The sequence below is a fragment of the Brienomyrus brachyistius genome, chromosome 4 (assembly GCF_023856365.1).
Source record: "Brienomyrus brachyistius isolate T26 chromosome 4, BBRACH_0.4, whole genome shotgun sequence".
Classification (NCBI taxonomy): domain Eukaryota; kingdom Metazoa; phylum Chordata; class Actinopteri; order Osteoglossiformes; family Mormyridae; genus Brienomyrus; species Brienomyrus brachyistius.
This window is the reverse complement of record NC_064536.1, coordinates 14,104,502-14,126,492: the sequence shown is the minus strand read 5'-3', so window position 1 is coordinate 14,126,492 and position 21,991 is coordinate 14,104,502. Positions and strand designations below refer to the sequence as shown.

At 45.3% G+C, this 21,991-nt stretch overlaps 2 protein-coding genes across 4 annotated transcripts in view; one reads left to right on the top strand and one right to left on the bottom strand.

Annotated features, from left to right (window-relative positions):
- LOC125740757 (RNA-binding protein 33-like) overlaps positions 1-21,991 on the top strand; it is a 57,376-nt gene that overhangs the window by 12,079 nt on the left and 23,306 nt on the right. The window contains exons 9-16 of one of the 2 annotated variants that reach the window (XM_049012379.1): positions 368-524; positions 788-921; positions 1,551-1,628; positions 2,206-2,448; positions 3,386-3,880; positions 5,571-5,708; positions 8,236-8,267; positions 8,464-8,790. In XM_049012379.1, coding sequence (XP_048868336.1) covers positions 368-524; positions 788-921; positions 1,551-1,628; positions 2,206-2,448; positions 3,386-3,880; positions 5,571-5,708; positions 8,236-8,267; positions 8,464-8,548 — 1,362 coding nt within the window. In that variant the 3' untranslated portion in view covers positions 8,549-8,790. Of the gene's footprint in view, positions 1-367; positions 525-787; positions 922-1,550; positions 1,629-2,205; positions 2,449-3,385; positions 3,881-5,570; positions 5,709-8,235; positions 8,268-8,463; positions 8,791-21,991 lie in introns of those variants that run through there. The other variant, XM_049012380.1, reaches the window with a different exon arrangement.
- LOC125740758 (sonic hedgehog protein A-like) lies at positions 13,193-20,293 on the bottom strand. Of its 2 annotated transcripts, XM_049012382.1 has the most exons (4): positions 19,740-20,293; positions 16,833-17,094; positions 14,704-15,179; positions 13,193-14,618 (listed from the first exon to the last, which is right to left on the bottom strand). In XM_049012382.1, exons 1-4 carry the CDS (start codon positions 20,040-20,042, stop codon positions 14,592-14,594), a joined length of 1,068 nt encoding a protein of 355 aa, XP_048868339.1. In that variant the 5' UTR covers positions 20,043-20,293; the 3' UTR covers positions 13,193-14,591. The 2 variants fall into 2 exon arrangements, with proteins under 2 accessions (XP_048868339.1, XP_048868338.1); XM_049012381.1 differs by having other exon boundaries at positions 13,193-15,179.

Here is a 21,991-nt window from a genome sequence, read left to right as displayed (position 1 = left end):
TTGCGGCCAGCAGCAGGAGGTATAGAGGGGAAATGTAGGGGTCCTTTTAATAGACCCTTAGATCCTTTGCTAGTTTCTTAAGTCATGTCGCTGTATAAATGAATGTGATCTCCTTCTGGATAAACATATAAATCAGATGAAGTGTTGGAAGTGTGTATATTGAGCCTTGGGTGGGCAGTATGGATTTCTGTTTTCGGGGTGTGATTTAAAGTCCCGCTGAGAGGAGCAGGTGAGAATCGATATGGGGGGGGGTAGTGCGCCTCATAATTTTCTAAGATGGTTGAGGCCTTATCAGGCACTAGAATGCATTTTAAACAATTTTTGAGCATGGGAGTAATATTACCCTCCCCCTTTGTCTTTTTCACAGGGAGCCCTCTCTCTCCGCCCACCCCGCCCCCCCGGCTCCTTCAGTCTGGCTGCCTCTCAGGCCCGTGGTTCATGGAGGAGCCCCTCACCAATTCAAGATACCTCCTTAAGTCACAGTCAGGCAGCCACCTCCCAACCCCCCAAAAAGCTGCAGTCAGGTTTCTCCTATCAGAAATACTTTGGCTACATGTTCAACTCTAGTGTGTTATAGAAGTGAGGCACTTAATTATCGATGCACCACTCTATCGGTGCCCTGCCGTGCCAAAATTTTCGTCTTCACTCTTTCGAAGAGGCTGCGCTAACAGCACGGGGAAATGTTCGATTTAGAAAAAAGGAAAAACTGCCAACACCCCTCATTTAAAACGAGGGAAAAAGAATCTCACGCTGCTATAGCTAACAAGGTTGGCTCTCTGCGGCTCAGCAGATTCCCCGCTCTCCGGGTGGGCCAAGATGCACCGCACCTCATCCCAGTGGCACCACCTGGTCTCTTCCAAGCAGCTGTTCCCACCGTCAGGGCTGACCTGCCCACCGCAGAGCGCACGCCTCGGGAAACAGGTACTGTGAGCTCCGCCCTCTGCCCTTCACTGGGGATTTGGTGTCCCGTTGCCATGGCAGCGTTAATGGAGAATTCTGACGTTCGTAGTTCTAGAATGTAGAACGTGTCCCCCTTTTAGAGTCCTGCTGCATTTCCTGCTTAGTGTACGCTTCAGCTAGCACCAGTGCATTTTCTTCTTCCCCCCATTTGTAGATCATGGTGACTTTTTCCTGTACCCACAGGCTAGACTGCCCTCTAGTGTCCCCCCCCCCCCCCCCCCACAAGTGCCCTTCGCTTGAGCTATGTTTTAATAGATCACCCATTATTTGAGTCAGATGCTCTCCACATTACTCATCAATTCTATGACTTCTATGCCTATTCAGTCAAATGACTATTTTTGTTTGGGTTATCTTAAGAGATTTCATGTCTCTACACATGGGCATTAAATATACCTTGTTTTACATCTCGCCGAGGCTGACTAAATGCTTCGCTTAAGCTGTATGCTTGTACATGTGGGTGAGGGCACAACCTCTGTTAGTGTGGTAGCTGTGCTGAATGGCCACATTGATGTATCAACTGGTTGGTTAATCTTTACTGATTAAGTGACTCGTTGTTACCTTTACGCCTTGTGTCTGTTCTTGGTTGTTAGGGTTTCATAAATCTGCTGCCACGCCCGCCGATCCGAAACCGCACCACCCGGCTAGTGCCTCAGCCCTGCCCTCTTATGGTACTTCCTGTTTAGCATTCATTTCCAGTATGGTACTTCCTGTTCCAGTCAAACCCACCCTCCCCCCACATGGCGCCCCATATCCCCACATACATATGATTGAACAAGGTACCCCACACCAAGAAAGTGACCATTCCCTACTAGCAACCCCACAGGCTACAGAGAGACAAACTATAGCCCAACTCTGGCTGCACACTGCCCCCATCAGGCCCCGAATGAAAAGCGCAGGTACCCTGCCGTTATAGTTATTAGATGTGTACGAAAGAACCTCATTAGTCTTTACAGTAACAGAATTTTAATCTACATTTAATTGAAATTAAAGAAATTCTTTGCTGATTAAAAGCTTATTTTAATCCTAATATTGGCATTATCTTAATGATATGGGGCAGGAGCAGACGGTGACCATAGCAACAGGTTAGTGCAGCATTCTGCTACGCTACAGGAGCTGCTAATGCCGTCGGAGCTTCTATCTGCGTTCGAAAGGTCACAGACCTGGAGCAGTTTGCAGTGTTTCACAGTGTCTACAGTCTCACCCAGTGCTGCCGTCTTTTAACCCCTCCCAAACACCTGGCTCCAGCCCCCACTATCTCACAGTACCCCTCTGCAGCAAGCCCAGACCCCCATCCGGCAAGCATATGGGAGCGTGTGCCAGGCCAGCCTCCCAGCCCCGCCTCCCCCCGCAGCACAAGTGCGGCCGTTCGCCAGGCAGCCGCCAAGCACGCAGGAGGTGCCCGTGTGCACTGCCAAGGCAGAGTGCAAGCCTGGTGTGCACCCGGGGAGGGGGGCGCCAGCTGACCTTTCTCAGAAATCTGGCCCTGAGGTTAGTACCCCGCCCCCGTCACCCTTCTCTGCCACTGGAAACGGGACATGGTTGTGTGGTGCCGCTGTTTCCGCTGAAGATCCGTACCCACAGTTTCATTAAGCACAGTAGGGAGCGTAGCAGCTAAACCTCTTTAACTGAACTTTTTAGCACAGACCTAAGGTGACTAATTGAAATCTTAGGGCTGTAGGAGGTGGTGTAACCTTGCGGGGGGGGGGAGGGAAGTGTATGGGGGTAGGGGTTTGAAATGTTAGGAGGCCGGGCTTGTTGTGTTTTGTGCGCGATGCCCTGAGGTGTGATTGCATCCAGCAAAGCAGGCACTGCTGCCTCCCCTGGTCACAGGGGCAGAGGGGCCGCCGGGCCTGAATCCCCCCAAGGTCAGGGGGGTTTAGCCAGGGGCTGTTCATTACACTCGATTATCAGGCCCCAGATGAGATGGTGGTCTGACAGTGCGCTTACAGAAATCAATACATCTGCTCAGAGTTCTTTCACAGCCCCTTCCCACCAATCGATGCAGCAGCCAATCAGAGGTCGGAATCATCCCTCCACCCCCCCCTCCCAGCTCAAATGGTGGCTGTTTGCTTTCTCTCTTTCTTTATCCATTTGATCTTCAAACAGTAAAAGTGACCCCTTTATTTCCCATGCTGAAAGAAACGTATAATCCTAATTGGCCGACGTTCTTTATTGACAGGGTCTTTAGCAAATGGATTGTTAGTTTTTTTTTTTTTTTTTTTTTAAATGAATCACTTAATGTCCACCTGGTTGCTTATATTTTGGTTTTTGCGAAACAACACAGTGAAATGTATGAAATTGTGCAATTTGTCAAAAATTCAGGCCGTGATGTCAGGATGTCGCTGTGGTCACCAGAGTGTGCTGTACGGGATATTACTACCCCACCGAGAGGCTGTGTGTTGTGGGTAAGCATGTGTGTTTCCAGGGGTCTGGCGAGGAAGAGGAAGCCAGGAGGTATGGGCAAAAGCTGGAGGAACAGAGGTGCCTTCGGGAGAGGCTGTTACAGCACAAGGAGCTGCGGAGGCGGCAGCAGGCTGAAATGCGCAAGAAGGAGCTCCTGCAGCAGCTGGCTAGAGCACCCCCTGCAGGCTGTGAACCACAAGTGCGCCCTCTTATGGTACATAGCCTGCCAGCTGCAGCCCCGAGCAGTGTCCGGCACCTGGGCCCACCCACCAGCGCCCCCTTCAGACTAAATGCGGCCCAGCAAGTTTCTTCAGGAATGCCCGTCTCTCCAGAGCAGCAGTTGTGTGTGACAATCTCCCTGCCGAGTCAGTGGCGATCTCCGCGCGGACCTGGCCCCCGCTGGACTCAGAGATACAGTCCACCCCCCGACCAGAGGGCCGGACTGAAACGGATCGTGACGCGGCAAGGCGTCAGCCACCCTCTCAAAGTCAGGGTGGTCCAGCTCCTTGAAGTACAGGTGTGCTTCCCAGCTTCTGTTTTACTTACTTTGGGTGTGAAAGATAAAAAAAAAAAGAAATGTGGGCACATGCAGGAGGTGAGGTTGCAAGAGAGAAAGGCAGGTTTGGGCCAGCTCTGTAAGCTTCAGCTCCGCAGCGTTGCTGCAGGCTACTGTCTTTGGGACGTCCCCCCTCCCCAGCACTTCAGCTGCTCTAACTCCTTCACCAACAGGGAGGGATGTTTGACCCACATGTTAAATGGCTCAGAGAAACTTTTTCTACAGCAGAGTGAGAACCTTGGTGGATGCAAGCAGCCGTTGCCGGACAATGTGGTGCTGCGGTGAGGGGTGCTGTCAATAAAGATAACAGTGTCAGTCTTAATGGGGGGGGGTCCTACCCAGAATCATCGCCTCCATCGCTGGAATCAATGGCCGCCCTTTTGACAGAGATCCATCTGTGAAAGGCTGATCCACCCGAAAGCCCGCGGGCCATTGTTCTGCTGTCACTTTCTGTGCCCTGACAATGTTATCTGTCCCTCACCCCCCCTCCCCACACACACACACACACACACACTAACCCCCACCCTCCCAGCTTTCCCCGTCCAATCTCTTTCAGGTGTGCAGACGTCGATGTCTCTGAGACGCACGTTAATCTTTAATTTGGATCAGGCCGTTGTGGGACGGGAAGGGGGGTGAGGATCGGTGATACCCGCGTACAAAAACATCGCTGGGCCCTGAATTTCATCACCGATAAGGGAAATTAATTATATTTCCCTCATCAGGAATAATGGGCGAGGCACAAAGGGCGCTGCTCGCAAAGGCGGGCCTCCTTTGTCTCCGCTGCAGAGCCCCGCATGGCGCCCGCCTGGGTAACTGGGAGCTGCCCCGTCCGCTGGACCAGCAATTAATCAGTTTCCACTGGAGTGAGCGCAGGGCGGCGGTATCACCATTTGCTGAGCCCTGAAGTATGGAGATGAGATGCACCGTATCAGATCTTTGGAAGACCTTGGGAGTAGGCCGGGGGGGGGGGGGGGGGAATTGTCCTAATTGTTATTGAGAAGACAGCAAGGAGCCATGGCGTTGGGTTCCCTGGCAAACCGGTCGGTGAATACAGGGCCGCCTGCCATAGGTGCGCGGCTCGCTCCTGGCGTCCGCCGCGTCCTGACAGCACGTGCAGGTCGCTCCATTTGTCCGGCGTGACGGCAGGGCCGAGCGAGGCAGTGCGCACCACAGCGCTCGTTTGTTTACGCCAACGAGGTTCTCATTAAGGCTGCGCCGGGAGAGGTTTCGCGGCGGGGAGGCACATATGTGGTGCGGGAAGGTCATGTGCACGTGTCGGGAGTGTGGGCTGCAGGGGGGGGCAGGGGGGGCTCTCAACTGCTTGAAGTTTTGTGCTGAATTGCTCATTTTGTGTCTTCTGCGGGATGGTAGTGAGGAAGGAGGGACAAAGCCTGGTGCTGCCCACTTAGCGGCCGCTAACTACCGGCTCACAGCACAAAGCTCACCAATGAGAGGAACGTCTGTGTGATGTTTGCTGACATCTCAGCATTTATGTAGATGCAATAATAATTCTGCATAATCATTTATGTACCTCATGAAATGACCCATTATTTAAATGTTTGGATTTCATAATTTTGGTTACTGCTGTTGGGTTCGCTGGGAATTTGTTAAACCGACTTCAACTTGTGTGTGGTGTGGTTCTCCCTGCCAGGCAGCAGGGGGCGATGGCAACTCCCGCCCCAGAAAGCAGACTTCTCAAGAGAGGAATGTTACCCTGAGGAGGTCCATCCAGCCGGAGCTCACGACACCTGGGGGAAGAGATGGCGAGGGAGCCCCCCCAACAAACTGGGTCAGTGCCAGGTCAGGCCCAATTTGCTGTGGGTCCTGGCCCAATTCACACCTACTGAGTACATGCAGCTTGCTCTGACACGCTCCCTCTGAAAGAAGCACTTAGGGCCAATTTAGGCCTGCGTTCCTCTGATTTGCAGGTGCGACCTTTCGATAAGGTAAACGTGTTAGATGAGGACATCAGGGTTGTGTGGGGCTGGTTATCACAGCCGAGAGGAGGGCTGTGAGGGAATGTGCACATGGCTGTACGAGAGTAGCCACGGCAACGTGTGGTGCATGCGGCTCGCTGACAGCGGCGGCAGACGGCAGAAGGGCAAACTAAATTGGCCGTCTGGCCCCACTCCTCGCGCTCACTGCGGGCTGCCCTGCCAGGCCACGGCGGGGGCCAGATGGGCACGGCGGCATGCGGGCGGGACTCCTGTCCACTGGAGGCCTGGGCTGCAGGCCGCCCCGGTCAGTTGAAGGGCTTCCTCCGTCAGCTGCCGACGTCCGACTAAAAAGCCTGCTGATATCAGTCCGAGCCGTCGAGGTGGGATGCCGCAGCCGGCCCTCCCCCTGGGCGTTCGGATGGCTCCCCGACCTGGAAGGCTGATAGTATCAGCGCAATTTGCTGTGAAGCCAGCTAAACCACCTCTCCTATGCTGCCTGTCAGGATTATAAAAGCACTTTTGGAGGACCGTGTGTGAATGTGTGTGCGCACTGGTTTGTGTGGGTTTCCCGTTTACCATGCTTTTGAAAGTTTTTCCTCATTGTATGTGTACACTATATGGACAAAAGTATTGGACACCTGGCCATTACACACACAGGAACTTTTATGACACCCCGTTCTAAATCCATGGGCATCAATATGGAGTTGGTTCCCCCTTTGCCACGATAACAGCTGCCAATCTTCTGTGAAGGCTTTCCACAAGATTATGTAGTGTGTCTTTGGGATTTTTTGTCCATTCATCCAGAAGAGCATTTGTGAAGTCAGGCACCGATGTTGGACGTGAAGCCCTGGCTTGTAGTCTCCCTTTTAGGTCATCCCAAAGGTGTTTGATGGGTTTGAGGTCCGGGATCTGTGCAGGCCAGTTACGTTCTTCTACCCCAAACTCACCCAACCATGTCTTTTATGGACCTTGCTTTGTGCATTGGGACACAGTCATGCTGGAACATTTGGTTTGCCACGTTTGGAGAGCAACACTGATGTAAAACCAAAGAGATGCTGATTTACTGTGCACACGGTGTTCATCATGAATTATAATGAGCAATTAGCATTCTTCTTGCGTAAAATTCCATTAAGAATCCATGTCATTCAGCTTTTTTAAGTAGGAGGTTGCAAATTTTCCAGTTCTAAATTTTCAGGAATCATCGCAATGTGTGATACTACTAAATGAACGATATAGAGAATGTACCCTTTTTTCCTTCAGATAATCCATCCGCAGAATACCAGTATCTCCAGGCATCATGACCAATCAGATGGTGGTGATGTAACCAACTTGGTTTGGTCACGCTTTTGGCCCTTGTTCCATTAAGCACAGTCATGTCAACGTGGTTACAGCTTGGGAACGGCTTGCGTACTTTACAACAGGAAACCACCAGTTCACAGTACGGGTCACTTCTTGATGCCAGTGAAAAAGTGAAAAAGCACAGAATTGTCCAAAATGTCTTGGAAATCATAAAGACATGGTTGGGTGAGTTTGGTGTAGAACTTCAGTGGCCTGCACAGAGCCCTGACCTCAACCCCGTCCAACATCAGTGTCTGACCGCATAAATGCTCTTCTGGATGAATAGGCGAAAATTCCCACAGACACACTCCAAAATCCTGTGGAAAGCCTTCACAGAAGAGTGGCAGCTGTTACAGCAGCAAAGAGGGGACCAACTCCATATTGATGCCTATGGATTTAGAATGGGATGTATAAAAATTCCAGTGGATGTAATGGCCAGGTGTCCCAATACTTTTGTCCATATAGTGTACAACTCACATCACATTTGCAGATTTGTTCTTATTGATATTTTGTCAGTTTTTTAATTTTAGATTTTACACTTTAGTAATTAGTGTGTAAACTGCTTATCAATAGAGTAATAATGGACCTTAATAATTTTGACCTTTTCTGGTTAAACATTAAGATAATGAGGATATTTACATCTGACATTTGATGGTTTCTCTTGTCATTTATTTGTATAACTGGCTGTTTTGCTGGAACTCAGCTTTAACGCTGGACACCTCCCACCCCTAGGATTTGAACTAAAAACTTTCTGGTTGTAGTTCCACCTGCAGCTGCCTTATGTAATTACCAATGAAGCAGTATTATTTTGGACCTAAACACCTATTTAAGAGGTGGCAGGTCAGCTTAAGGCCATGGCTGAGGGTACAGGTACAGCCGATCAGATTGCTTAGTCTGCATCCCCTCAGATATGTCACTTAATGGGCTGATGGGTATTGGGCACCGGCTTTGATACCTTAGCTGTGTGTTAATTTGTGCCTTCCTTGATCTCATGTCCTCACCTGCCTGTATCTCATGTGCATCTGTCTGTTCCCATGGCAGATTGAACCTGGAGAGGACAGAGGAAACCAAACGTGAGTGATGAAGCTCCAACCAAAGAATTACTTGTCCTTATTTAGATTAATCTTCAACTTATTGTTAGTTTTTGATTTGAAGTATCTAAAAATGTTCAGCTCTAAAAGCAGTTAATCTGAATGCCCACTTTGCGGGTCGGTTGATCACGGAGCCGTGTTGTTTGTGAAAGCTGGCCCCCTCACCACGTCATTCCAGGGCTCAGGGGTCTGGGGCGTGGAGCGCATGCGTCGAAGCTACCACTAGGGGGCACTCCAGTCTTGTGGTCCGCATCAATTGTTGAAGACCCACAAATAAAGATGCGCATATTTGGAACTGTGCAAAGATAGCAAAGGCTGGTGACCCGGACCACGCGGGATGGCGATCTGTTACATATTCAGTTTGCAATCGTACCAGATCATGTGATCTTCATGTTTTTTGTGTTCATTGCATGTTTGTGTTTGCAGCCGTTTGCTGCTCAGTTCAGTTCCCTGTTGGAACTGGAAGTCTTGACTGGAAAGTTATAAAAATATTTTTAGCTACTAATGGTTCTTTTTTTGTTACGTATAAATATACCACATTCTATTGCCTGTTTAAAATACGAAATATTTCATGACGTGTCTTGGGTCTATTAAAATGTCTGACGTCGCTGTTGCTCTTGAGGGTTTCAGATACAGTCACAAAGGAACCAATGTTGTTTGCACCGTCTTTATATCGTAATGAATTCTGATGGGTGGGTTTGCATGCTGACTGTGGATTTTAATATGGAACTCTACCACGTTCCCGTTCCTTCACACGGCCCCACGCAAGGTGCGGATCATGTGTTCTTTGATCCCTGAAAGTGAGTCTTAATTTCCAATGTAAAACGGGTCGGACAGGACTGGAGACTAACCCAAATGATCGTCGCGATATTAGAGTTACCAGCAGCAGCGCTAGCGCATTTTGACCCCAGTAGTTTACCTATTACTGCGTAATGAATACTGGTTGGCCTTTTGATTGTCTGTTATTGATCGAGGACCCCTGCAGATTCCATCCATTTTGTCGCGGTAAGCTTTCCCTCGGTCTGGGAAAACAAACGAGGCCGCTTTCCTGTTGATAAAGGGCCGATACGGTATGGATTTTTTTCACGCGTTGATTAAGGTAATGACATTGCCCATTCTCTTGCATAATGGGAAAAGAGCTGACACGTAAGCGCCTGCTCAGTTCAGCGTGGCATTCATCGAGGCGCGCACAATGCCAGGGCACTCGGGACTAGGCTTCAGTAATTGGGCATAAATTGTGACGTTCAGTAACCTATCACAAAAACACCACTCGAAGGCATAACGCATGGAGATATACTAAGCAGTATTGCCTATCGGTGTGTAAGAATTAAGGTTCAATACCGAACGCATTACATTGATCAGCTATGGTGACGCAGAATAGTTGCACTAATCGTATAGGGTTTCCGTTAGCCCTCCATTGAAAGTTATTTATCTCACATCTCAGTGCATGCATCTCAGTAGTCTACAGTCGTCTCTAAACGATTCCTGAGATTAACTTATGAATGACTCTGGACGAACAGTTCGCCGAGTCCGGGACATGCTTATCAGATCATTCGCTGTAGAAATACGGACATATCTTATAGTGGTGTAATTCTTCAGTATTCAACATTTTTGTTACATTTACAATTTGTATAATCCATGATTACGTTTTCGAAGATCTATCGCCAATAAAGGTGCGTCTTGGTTGCCAGGACAGCCCTTTATTTAATGACGAGTTAAATTCTTGGACATTCTTTAACAACAAGGACTGAGAAATCACTATGGCATTTGAAGATGTTCGCGCCCCGTGCGCATTTAAATTACTGGTTTCTAATTGCATTTGATCCGGTTAATGTACTCGTTATTAACCGATATACTCTAGCTTTAGCCGAATAACTATTTTGATTGCGATAAAAATAACATTTTATGCATTAGGTAACGACATTTTAGCCAATTTTTTTCTTTAACGGGGGCACTCATATGCGAACGACAAAATCAGAGATGTTCGAATCTTTCCTTCGGATTGCAAAATGTAAATCAGGTAGACGGGGTAATCTGATGGCTGTCGAACACAGTAATTCGCTTTTTTGTTCGAATACAACATGCCGATATTTCGTCTGTATCTATCATAACTACAAAAAGTATTTAGATGCTGTTATTCCTCTAGTGGTGACGTTATTAGTTTTTAATAATAGTAGTATTTTTCATTTTATAGTTATTACGTTCTAAGGCTGTTGAATCAGGCTTTTTTTCTTAATGGAAACGTACACTAACTCGCTTGCGTACTGGGAGGTGCTATGTCAGAGCTTGGGCTGTGTGTACTAAAGGATTCATTTTGTTTCCTAGCGACTGACCACATGCACTTTTGTCAGTGAACATTTCCGGCAATAGAAAGCGCACTGTGCCTCTTAAGCGCTCACGCCTCTGATTATGCATAGGTGTGTGTGCGCGTGCGAACGCGGACTACATGCATATCTGTTCAATAATATGTCAGCTTGCCTTTAATACTCTTCCATAGTCACTGCGTTTCACGGTTTTCAGTATGTCATTTTTGAGTGAATAGCGCCGCCTTGTGGCGGAAAGCTGTGTCTTCACTTTTGAAAGCTTATCTAGTACAAAGCTGCGTTGAGGATGGAGTCTATCTAGGGAAACCCAATGGAGAAGAGAGGGGACGCACAGAACGAAATGCTAGTTTATTACAGGACAAACAAATCCTCCATCTGTCTGTCCATTTTCCGTAGCCAGTAATTTAGTACAGGCTGACCGTGATCCTGGAGGCTATTCTGAGTAGCGCAAAGCGGGGGACACCTTTGATGGGGTGTAAATGTGTACATTGAAGCCACTATTATGTTGACTAGAAATGTAATTCTAACATGTTCTTTGGAAGCCACAAAACAAATTCACAGTTACGCCATTTTGTTCTCTGCAGGCCTGATTTTGTAAATGCAGGGTGAGGGAAAGTGTGGGGGACCAACTTGAAATGAGTGTTACCTGCCTTTGCCACTTATTTACTCAGGTCTCATTTTTTGACTCTCTCAACTCCACTCACCACAGAAACCTGAAATTTCCGAAATGTTTGCAGTGGACCAGACAGCTCACGTTTGGGAATGTCTTGTTTGGCTTCTAATCCGCAAGACTCCAAACTCTCGAAAGATTAACAGGCCTATTCTCCAGGTCCTGAGGAATGTAGTTGTACTGCGGTGCCTTTTGTACCTGCGAGAGTCCGAGGTCACAGCTGCTCTTAGCTCCCGAGTTTCCTACATGTTTCAGCTTTGCAGTGTCAACGGAATGCAGTATCCTTGAAAGATGTGGATGGAATTCCACTTCTTGTCGTAACACAGTATTCACAGGCCATGACTTTCTTGTTCCATTAAGTAATTAAAGTTTTTCTGTTCTTTTTACAGCCTGTCCAGATCATTCATCAGTATTTAGCCACCTGTCTTTGTCTCGAGTGCATTGATTGGATGCTAGGGCAGCGCTATAGAAACAGGGCTTTACTGGAGGATGTTAAGTGGCCAGATTGATGATCTCTCATGATGGTGACATCTTATTGGCTGTCTGAGGAAACCTTACAAATTCTGTCTCTGCTAACTGTGTATTTGCACATTTATCCTAATTGTCTCTTGCTGGTGTGTATTTGTGATGGGCAGGGAGAGAGAATATCTGACTCAGGGGAGGTCCAGTAAGGCTAACAGAAGCTAGCACAAGCTAGCAGCTCAATGGCGGAAGCCTTGAAGCTATATTGTGATTAAATTTCTGCTCTACTTGTTGGCACCTGGAGACTGGGTGGTTTACGCAGCAGCTGGCCTGCATGTTTCCCTTCTCCCAGGCTGCTCTGGATGGGCGGCAAGTAAGTTCGGCTGGGATCTCCCCGCAATGACGATGCATCTCAGGCCAGATGAGGTCGGTGAACCTATGATCATCTTCATCCATTTGGCAGGGGGCACTCACAGAGAGGTGTGCAGAAGTACCCCCTCTCCTCTCCTCCTCAATGGATTCAGTGGATTTTGTTCTCATGAGATTGTGATGATACGCCCGGCTGTTGTGGCACCAGGAGGCATTAGAAAACGTTCTAGGCTTACCAAACAAAAACACATTTGCTTAACCACGCAGTGTGAGGTTAGCAACCAGAAGCACACAGGCTTGTCGAAGTGCAGCTGCCATTCTTCAGCCCTTCAGCACTCAGTGAAGTTGCATGCTTTGGACATTTTGCAAAATTGCATCAGGATAACCGTCTTATAACTGCTATACATTGTCTTTTCTGAAGGTGTATTATAGTTGATACTATGTGGTTTTTCATACATATTTGTGTAGCTGTGAGATCATGTGACTGATGTTCACACTACAATGATATAAAGACCATGTGAACAGGATGATGTGAGCTGTTCTGGGCTTGGAGAAGAGCTCCAGCACTTATATGTGATGGCATTAATACATTTATCTATCAAAATATCACAATATCAAAACAATTTAATCCTTGAGCAGGGTTAAATAATTAAACCGACTGAACTTAACTTACTCCCTTTGGTTATCAGTGTTGCCAACTTTGGTCAGCTGGCTGGTGCAAGATTTTCAATTCGAGACAAATCTGCACACTCATTTACATGTATATAACAGTTTAATAACCTTGTAAATAGCCTATAGGGTTTGCAGCCTACCCCAGCGCTTTTGATGTAGCTATTTTTAGGTTTATAATTGAATAATATAGATTTGCCGTAAGATTTCTTGCTTGAGCGTGAGAGTCTGAAAGCGTGAGTGTCACGCCAGTTGCGTGAGAGTGGGGAAACCCTGTGTTATGGCCCTGTTGGAAAATGTGTCCGCTATTAACTAAATAACGAAATACAATCACCGGGGCTGGATTTCTGCAAAATAATACTTAGCCGAACTTGACCACAAGATGGCACTGCTGTATCATCGAGTCCACAATGTCAAGAGAACAGAAATTTATTTTTGAACTGCATTAATAACGACAAATACCGTTATGAATTAATCCAGTTGGCAGGAACTCCAAAGCGTGGAGGACCCAGCAGCGCCCCTTTTGCGTTTGACATGTAACTTCTATTGAACCAAGAGACGCCATAAAGCCATGTCCACCCACGTGAACGTCCTTGGATTGTGGGTGAGGTCACGTGCATTGACGTTACCTTTTGAATGACTGACGACTTCGATTGCCTAAAAGTAAATGTATGTTATGTAAGATATGATTCTTTAAAAAAAAGTTATCGATATTTACTATTTCCTTATCCAACAAAAAGAAGTATGTCCATTGTAGTTTCAGTTCACTTTTGCTAGATATATGTAAAGGAGAGCTCAGCTGAAAGAAACGATACAAAAGCATCATGATTTAAATATGTTTCACTTTCAGTGGCAGTACAACCTGGAAACATTTGAAGATTCAGTCACAACTAAATGCAGCAGTTACATTCAGTCATATCAGCATATTTAACAGAAAGATGAGAACACTGAATGTTTTCTCACTTTGAAATTATCACACACTTCATAAACTTTACAAATTAACACGACAGTTAAACAGCGTGCGGCCTCATTATGATCAACGTAAGTGTGAATCTTACAGGTTTCACGTATATTAATTTTTCTCCGTATTAAACATTAAAAATATCTGCTTGTGTCCTACTCTTACAGCAGTTGTTTATTTTTCATGTAAGCATTGTCGAAAAAAAATACACAAAACGCAGTGGATACTGACCAATTTTGGCATTTGAACAAGTAGCTTACGTCATAGTAACAATAACCTAATTAAAAAAAATCCTAGACTTGATATTTTGCAGCAGTTAGAGTTTAAATAAAATATGTTACACTGTTTTCAAGACATGGTTAAGTAATAAACTATTTTACAATTCTGTAAAAAAATATAATTTATTTTCCCTCCCACTTCGAGAAGAACGTTAATTTCCCACAATAAAACAGGCAAGTGCACAAATCCGTGGGACATTGTGTCTGTAATGTCTGTTTTTTTTTAAGTTCACAAAAATAAATTCTGCGCAAACACTCGATTAGTCCGTATGATTCCAGCGACAGTTCATTTAATTTTGACAGTTCGATAATAAATTACTCAAAATAAGTTTTAATCTCTTACAGGTCCGTTTATTCTTTTAAAGATGGTGAGTTTAAATGTTAAATAAATATCCGGGAATTACTCCGGGCTTTTGGCCTTTCTGTGTATATATTTTTGTTGTCCGACGTCACGGTATTTCTTATTTCAGCTGGAGTTTATTGGCAACCCTAAAGGATGTAAAGAGTGGCTGCCCAGCACCCACGTTCCTATTTGGTACAGCAGCTTTGAGAACCAGTGAATGCCGTCCGATTTCAGGACATCGTTTGTCGTTGCGCCACCTATCGGAAATAGAAATGAGACGAATCTGTAACTCCACCTGACGGGTGCGAAAGCCCAGTGAGCCCATGCATGGTCCTCTATTACCGCGTAGCACGAAGCTAGTACTTGATCGACCACGATGGTGCCTTGTTCTGTAACCGGAGCGAACGAGCTTCTGTGCTCCTCCGTATAAATCCTCTGAACGGTGACTGCCTTCAGCTGGGCTTGTAGGTCATCCACTACCCAAACCATTTGTCCTGGTTTTACGCTGCTAGCAAAAGTGGCTCTCATGCCGCCGAACAAATCGGTCCTGTTGTCGAGGACGAACAGGAGATGAGCCGCCGTGAGGGTGAGTCTCCTCGTGGGTTTCTGCGTTTCGATCACATAGAAAACTCTCGACGTGTTCACGTCCTGGTCCATGAACATAATGAAGTCGCTATAGACGAGGTTCCCTTGACTGTCAGCTGACAAGACCTTGTCGCCGACCCTCAGATCCCTGATAGGCTTTTGACGTCCGTCTTCGAGTGAGACGAAGGCCGTCCCCGGGAAACACCCGCCAGATTTAGCTGCAACCGAGTTTTCTGTAAACAGAACACTGGCACTTTTAACTTAGCAAAAATGAGAGCGTGATAACAGAATAGCAGAACTTCTTTTCCACATAGGCCTAAATATGAAATAGTACATTTAATTAGTACATAACTAAATGAAACGTAGATTTCACGTACTTTTAGTCATCAAAAATGTCAAATATGCACATTTAGGGCTATATTATTGTAGGCCTACGTATACAATTTAGAGAAATACTTTAAAGTAGGTTACTAATGTATGCTAATTCTTAATTTGCATATTATTAAAGAGATACACGAATAAGATAACTATACCACTGAAGGTAACTTAACAAAGCCAGTTCTGTTATCTTAGCCTCTCGACCAGTTAAAATAAAATGGGCGTGAGTCAGTGTCTTGGAAAGCCTGACTTAGCGCTACTAATTAGAAACCAATTCGGATTCATCTTGGTGCTTCTGCGTTTCCCAGCTGCTATGCCCTTATTTGCTCAGGTGCAGAAACCCCCCATGCGCTAATTCACGCACGTACTCCCAGGCAACCGGGCAGTTGTAGTGCATATTTGCACAGCGGAGCCGACTTTGCAAGGCAACGAAGTCCTGCGTTTGAATTGCAAATTAAGCCCTAAATACTTAGAGCTGCTTGTCACTAACGCCCTGTTATTCCTGCTAACATTATCCGCTACGTTGTCGGTCCAGGTTTTCAGAGCGAGCTGCATTGTGCTCCGGCGTTTGGGAGCACAGGCCTACGTTCGGTAAACAGAAATCAAAATTTCCCTTTTTCACTTAAGCCTTTAATCATAATGCAAGTTCTTGGCCGTGAAGTCAATTGAAAACCAAATTTCGCTCTGGTCCAATATGTCATTGTCTTATTCTTTTCAGGAACAGGTCCCAGAACTGACGAGCTTTACGATGTTGTTCTTAAGGATCTCAGGATGAATTTGAAATGTATACATTATAGGCTTGACTGCAAATAGAACGCGCCGACCAACTTAGGATGCAAATTTTCCAGAAGTCGTATATGTATATCGTAATTATAAGCACTATAAATTAACCAAAGCGCCAATTTTGCATCGATAAGAGTTCTGTGTCAATGATTCATTTCTTGACTGCCGCATTTACAAATAAGCAAGCCAAATAGTGGCATTTTATTGGGGACGTTATTTTTAACTGCAATAATAATGGAACTTGGTGACAAACGATGAAGAAATGGTTCTTCATACATATTTTGGTACCGTCTCCGTTTATCTGTCATATTTAAGTGAACGCTTAATAAAATAAGCTGTGCAAAGTTTATCTATTTGTAGCTGTCCTATATGACAGTAAGAATACCGTGATATTCACCACGGAAAGCGATGCCGTTCTGTGAAATGGGCTACAGTACACCTAAAGCAAGAACATAACTGAATGTATGATGATTATAGCAATTAAAATGCAACCTGTGTGACTTTTCTTAAATGTGGACGGTTTTAATTAGTAAACACTAATGAGCACTTCGGGTTAAACGGACAAACACGCATAATCCAGTTGCGAGGATAACTCCATGCTCCGCACCAAAGCCTTCGTAGAAATATTTGTGGAAACACAGGATATGCACCCACGCAAACTCGGAACTTCCATTGTGTTTTATTATCCCAAAGACTGTAAACATTGGTAAAGTCAACGCCCTCACCTGCTTTGACCGAGCAATGAATGTGGGCTTTTGATTCATAATAAACCCAATCAAATCCAGCCTCCACCGCGAGCCTGGAGAGGGTTCCGTACTTGCTTTTGTCTCTGTCAGAGGTCGTTATATCCACGGCTCTTCCCTCGTAATGTAGGGACTCGTCAAAGTGATTCCCGTCCTCGTCCCAGCCTTCTGTCACACGAAGCTTGACTCCCGGCCACTGATTCATGACCGAAATAGCCAACGAATTCAGCTTATCCTTGCACCTCTGAGAAGAGAGAGGGAGAGCCTTTAAAAATGAACGTGCAAATGATATTGATCTTAAATATAACATTTGTTCATTGCGACCCTGTATAATACAGGCTATATTAGATAAGCGGTTTGGAAGATGGGCGGATGAATGGATGTATAAATATTTACACCGCAATGCAATGGCCAAGTCCCGAGTTTCAGCGGGAATATAAGCGATATTTCGAAAACTATACATAACCCAAGTAATTGTTTTGTTTGGAATGGTCCTGGATGAAAACAATGCAGTTTTATTTTTTAAATTTACAAAATTAACACCCTTACAGATAGCCTACCTTGTCTTTAAGTGCAGAACAGTTTTGAAATCTTGACTGCAGCCATTGATTTCGTCAGTTTGATCGACAAGTCGAATGACCTGAAGCTTGCAGTCTAACGCAGGGGTGTCAAACTGCAGTCCTGGGGGGCCGGAACCCTGTGTAGCTTAGTTCTTTCCCTGTTCCACTACAAATTATTTAGCTTATGATCTCTGTGGTAATTAGCACAAGGAGTTGAATCAGGTGTGTTAAATGAGGGTAAACCAAAATTTGCGCAGGACTCCGGCCCTCCAGGACCAGAGTTTGACACCCCTGGCTTAATGTATCGATCAATTACATTTTAAGATATTTTTCTAACGTTAAAGTGCACGGATGATTTGCTGTTTATAAGACATCAAAACCCGTGTCCACAAATCAGAATGAAACGATTAGCCATTTAAAACCGGATAGTAATTCAAGAAACATTACATATTTTGCATTTTATCAGCACTTATGCCATTGAACGTGGGCCCATTGTACAAACACCTTCGTGCACCACCTCCACCAGTTCTAAAGAGCCGAGGAGACGACGCTAAAGCCACGATCGCAATAAAACCTAAAACATCTGTATGCATTTACAGATGACCTGTCAGAGACATTGTAAAATATTAGGAACAAACGATGCAGATAATCGTTGCATGTGGCGCGCAGGGATAAGAAACGTCTTCAGTCTCGTTCAGAAAGAACCGCCAAAACCATGTATTAATTCGCTGGATCAGGTGCCGCAAATCAAGACGTATTCTGCCCGCCTACCTTGAAGCTCAGCGGGGCTCTTTTTAGGGCTTTGTACCCAGATAAATTTGTTCGACAACCGCTTACTACCGCCTCCTAACCTCTTCACAGATTAACTGGCGCTGGAAACACTTAACAGGTACCTGACATAATAACACATTCAAGATGAACTCGTTAAATTTCCCCCTTGATTTGCAAGGCTTTCATACTACATAGTGTAGCTTATAATGATTTTCAGTCTGTCGCTGCTGTGAAGTGGAACTTAAAAATAATACATTCGATCTTATATTTTACTCAGCATTTTAGTTGAGTAAATATCTTAGGTAGTACCATGTAGTTTTACCCATTTTAAAATACTTCACTTAAAACTGGGACAGTTTAACTATAGTTTCAATACGTAATGAAAAATGAGTCGCGGGAAACTGATCGCCATAAGCCTGAAAAGATACAGAGGAAGACAGACTTGTCCCAGAGTGACCGTTTCCAATCAAAGCTACATTCACCTTCATAGAACTACCCATCCATCCATGGCGGTACGACAGGACACACTCGGCCGAATTGCTAATACAATTTCCACCTGTCCCGAGCGATAAAGGACCAAAAACCGAAGTGTTTTCCTTTGTACATACCATAGCCTTGAACGACGATGACCGCAGGTTACTAGCCTAAAGAGGTTCGTTCAGTCATTGTCTTATAAAAGATAACGTGTCCGCGATCCTGCATATCCAGGCATTTAAAATCAACTCAATTACCATACGGACATATAAAACAGAGAAAGAAAAAGGCTTCTTAACTATATCATCTAGTGAAGCGGAAGATTACAGATTCACACTTTCTCGTGCACTTACAGTGTATAATGGGACCCTATTAACCTCAACGGGCATCAGCGCTTAAAATACCAGAGACGTGAAACACGATAGTAAGATCTGGCGCATGTCTTATACTAACCAGAAGTCACAGATTTCTTTCCCAACAACCTTAAATGCACCTTCTCTTACAAGCGGATCACCACATTTTCACCTGTAGACAAAGGATTCATGTTTGTATCTAGTTCCAGAGTCCATCACCATCCAATGTAATGGTCTACAGAACATCCCTTCTTAGAAACGTCGATATTTCCCTAATGAACACAGCTGAGAATGGGTGTATCCTGCCGCGTGCCGCAGTTAACCTCTGACGTCCAGACTCCTGTAGGATACCGGCGTGTTTTATTCCCGTCTATATTTAGATGTCATGTGATTGACATAGAGTAACAGAACGAGAGTGGACTAAATTTAGAAGATGAGTGTGTATACAATGTGCGTCCATGCATACTTAAACTTACCCACTGAAAACCCAATTTAACTTAAGCAGCATAAATTTGGAATACATATTTGAGATGCGACTTCATGTTTTTTAATGGATTAATTGTTTGTGCCGGGTGATTTCCGATATATTTATGAATCCTCTTTCAACTGCTACTATGGAAGTTCTTACAACACAAAGCACAGAAAATGGATAGTGGATTTAAACTTTGGAGATCATTTAAAGGTTGGTTAGAGGTACGATCCAAGGAATAGATTCGAGTTCGCCAACGTACCTGTGTCATCAGTCTGTCCGCACTCGTGTTCTCTTCATCCTTGAAGATAATGTCAGGATTGTAGTTAGGAGTCAGCTCCTTAAACCTATCGGAGTTCCTTGTGATCTTGCCCTCGTATCTGCCACTGGCCCCCAGCGTCTTCTCAGCGACGTTAGGGATGAACTGTTTGTATGCCAGAGGGGTCAGCTTCTTCGGGTGTCTCCTGTTTTTGCCGAATCCCCTGCCCGGTCCGCACGCCAACCCGGAGGACGCAAAGGAGAGGCAGACGAAAGCCGCCAGCATAAACCTCATTAACGTCTGCATTTCGTCAGCTGACTGAAATAATTCATAAGCCGTCGCACATGTAGCCGGCAGTATTCGGGCTCACTGGTGCGCTCTGTCCCGTATACCCTCCAGCGCTGCGTTTTTCCTCCGGCTCTGGTATTTATCCAGTGATTCGCACCGATGCAGGTGTGTAAACGGCAGCGTCTGCTTTGCTGATAACTAAAGGCATCGGAGCAGAGTGTCTGCAGCACGCGATGAAAAAAGAAACGACTTGTGGACGCAATTCTAAGCGGGCTGCAACCGCTAGTGAGGAGAGTCTGGCTTTAATACTGTGTATTATAGCTGTGATCTATGGCGGGGAAGACAGCTGATTGGCTCAACCAGACAACCCCCTCTGATGTTTAAATCTTTAGATTTTTTTTGTTTTTCACCTGAAGGCTGGATTTGAAGGGAGGGGCTGAATTCAATGGAAAATATCAGTCATGCATTCAGAAAAGCATGATAGAACTTAAATATACAATTTTCGGACACTGTCTGTCCTATAAAATGTGTGTATATACATATTCTTTGTGTCTCTACACTGGAGTATTCCGTAAAAAACGAGTGCATACGATTTGCCTACATGTGGTCAAATTGACTTTTACATTGACTTAATTGCCTAAGACGTATTTAAAACTTGTCGATTAAGCAGGCCAGTAAAATGACATTTTTAGTGCACAAGAAAATCATACTGAAACATTTATTCTCAAAGAAGTGGTTATAAACAATTACAATGTATCAACCTAAAACACGTAAATCAATCAAATGTTTTTCTTTTATATTATGTGCAGCAGGTGGCACTTGGAACAGCTATGGCGATGCAAACGTAACGGCATAAAATGTGGCGGATCAATATTTTGCATATATTGATAATCACAACAAACATTTTCAGAATAATACTCTGAAGGAAAGGCCGCATCGCGTTTATCGTGCTTATTGAACATAGTCTATCAAGTGGTTTATTTAAAATAAGCCTACTAAATTGCAAATATATTTTGAACATATTAGTATTCAGAACCCACAATAATTTGACAGTTATTTAGACATGCTTCGCTGGGCTGCTGTGCACACAGAACTGCCAATAACCGAAAGAAACCTGTCATGTTAAATGCGCGAACGAGGTCGTTCAGAAAGGTTTTCCACCTGTCCGAGGACTAACTGGATAATCAGTTAGTGAAAATATATGGATGTATGTTTTAGCCTGGGGCAGTTAGAGGGAACTTTGTAATCTGTAGAAATATTCTGGGTGACTGCGGCAAATAATTTACTGGAGAAAGTACACCGAAGGTTCCAGATTCTTCGATTTAGCTTCCCAGTTGCATTACCGCAAATGAAATGGCATTAAAATATGAGAAGACCATACGACCAATTACGGCAAATGCCTGGTCGTGTATCACAAACATCATATCACAATATATTCACCAGAATAAACTGCCAATCATTTAAATGCACAAGCAGTGCCTGGCTGTCAGCACAACGAAGACTCCGTCAGACTGCCCCCCCCCGCGCAGCCTCGTGGCTTCCCGGCGGGTCCACGCGCAGCGCCTGGACCCCAGTTTTCTTTTGTACTGTGAAATTTATATGAGTGTGGAAGTGTCCGAAAAAAAGGGTATTAAATGTAAATTAGCGTTATTAAGTTCTTCCACTTCTTTCTGTTTTGCTAATATTTCGTAGCGTTAACTTTGGCTTCCTGTGGGGAAATTACTTTTCTGCAGTGGAGCTGATTAGCCTACATGCTATGGCAGCTCCATGATGCCAGATTAGCATATCAGCACTTGCATTCGATTAGCTGTCGTCCTGTGAAGGTCAGACACGCTGGTCTGCTGCTTCCTCGCCTGTCACTTTACAGCGTCATTGGCGCTATGCATTGGAATATGTACGGCAGCAAAATTGGGTGTCCACCGGTGCTTTGCAGATGCGTAGGCGTGTGGAGGTTCCTCCCACTAACT

What these genes read in the sequence shown, in the direction of transcription:
- LOC125740758 (XM_049012381.1), bottom strand. Translation starts at nt 20,042, where the DNA reads ATGCAGACGTTAATGAGGTTTATGCTGGCGGCTTTCGTCTGCCTCTCC. An exon ending in CGGACAGACTGATGACACAG is followed by an intron (nt 17,095 to 19,739) that starts GTACGTTGGCGA and finishes CTCTCTTCTCAG; the next exon opens with AGGTGCAAGGATAAGCTGAA. An exon ending in TCATTGCTCGGTCAAAGCAG is followed by an intron (nt 15,180 to 16,832) that starts GTGAGGGCGTTG and finishes TTCTGTTTACAG; the next exon opens with AAAACTCGGTTGCAGCTAAA.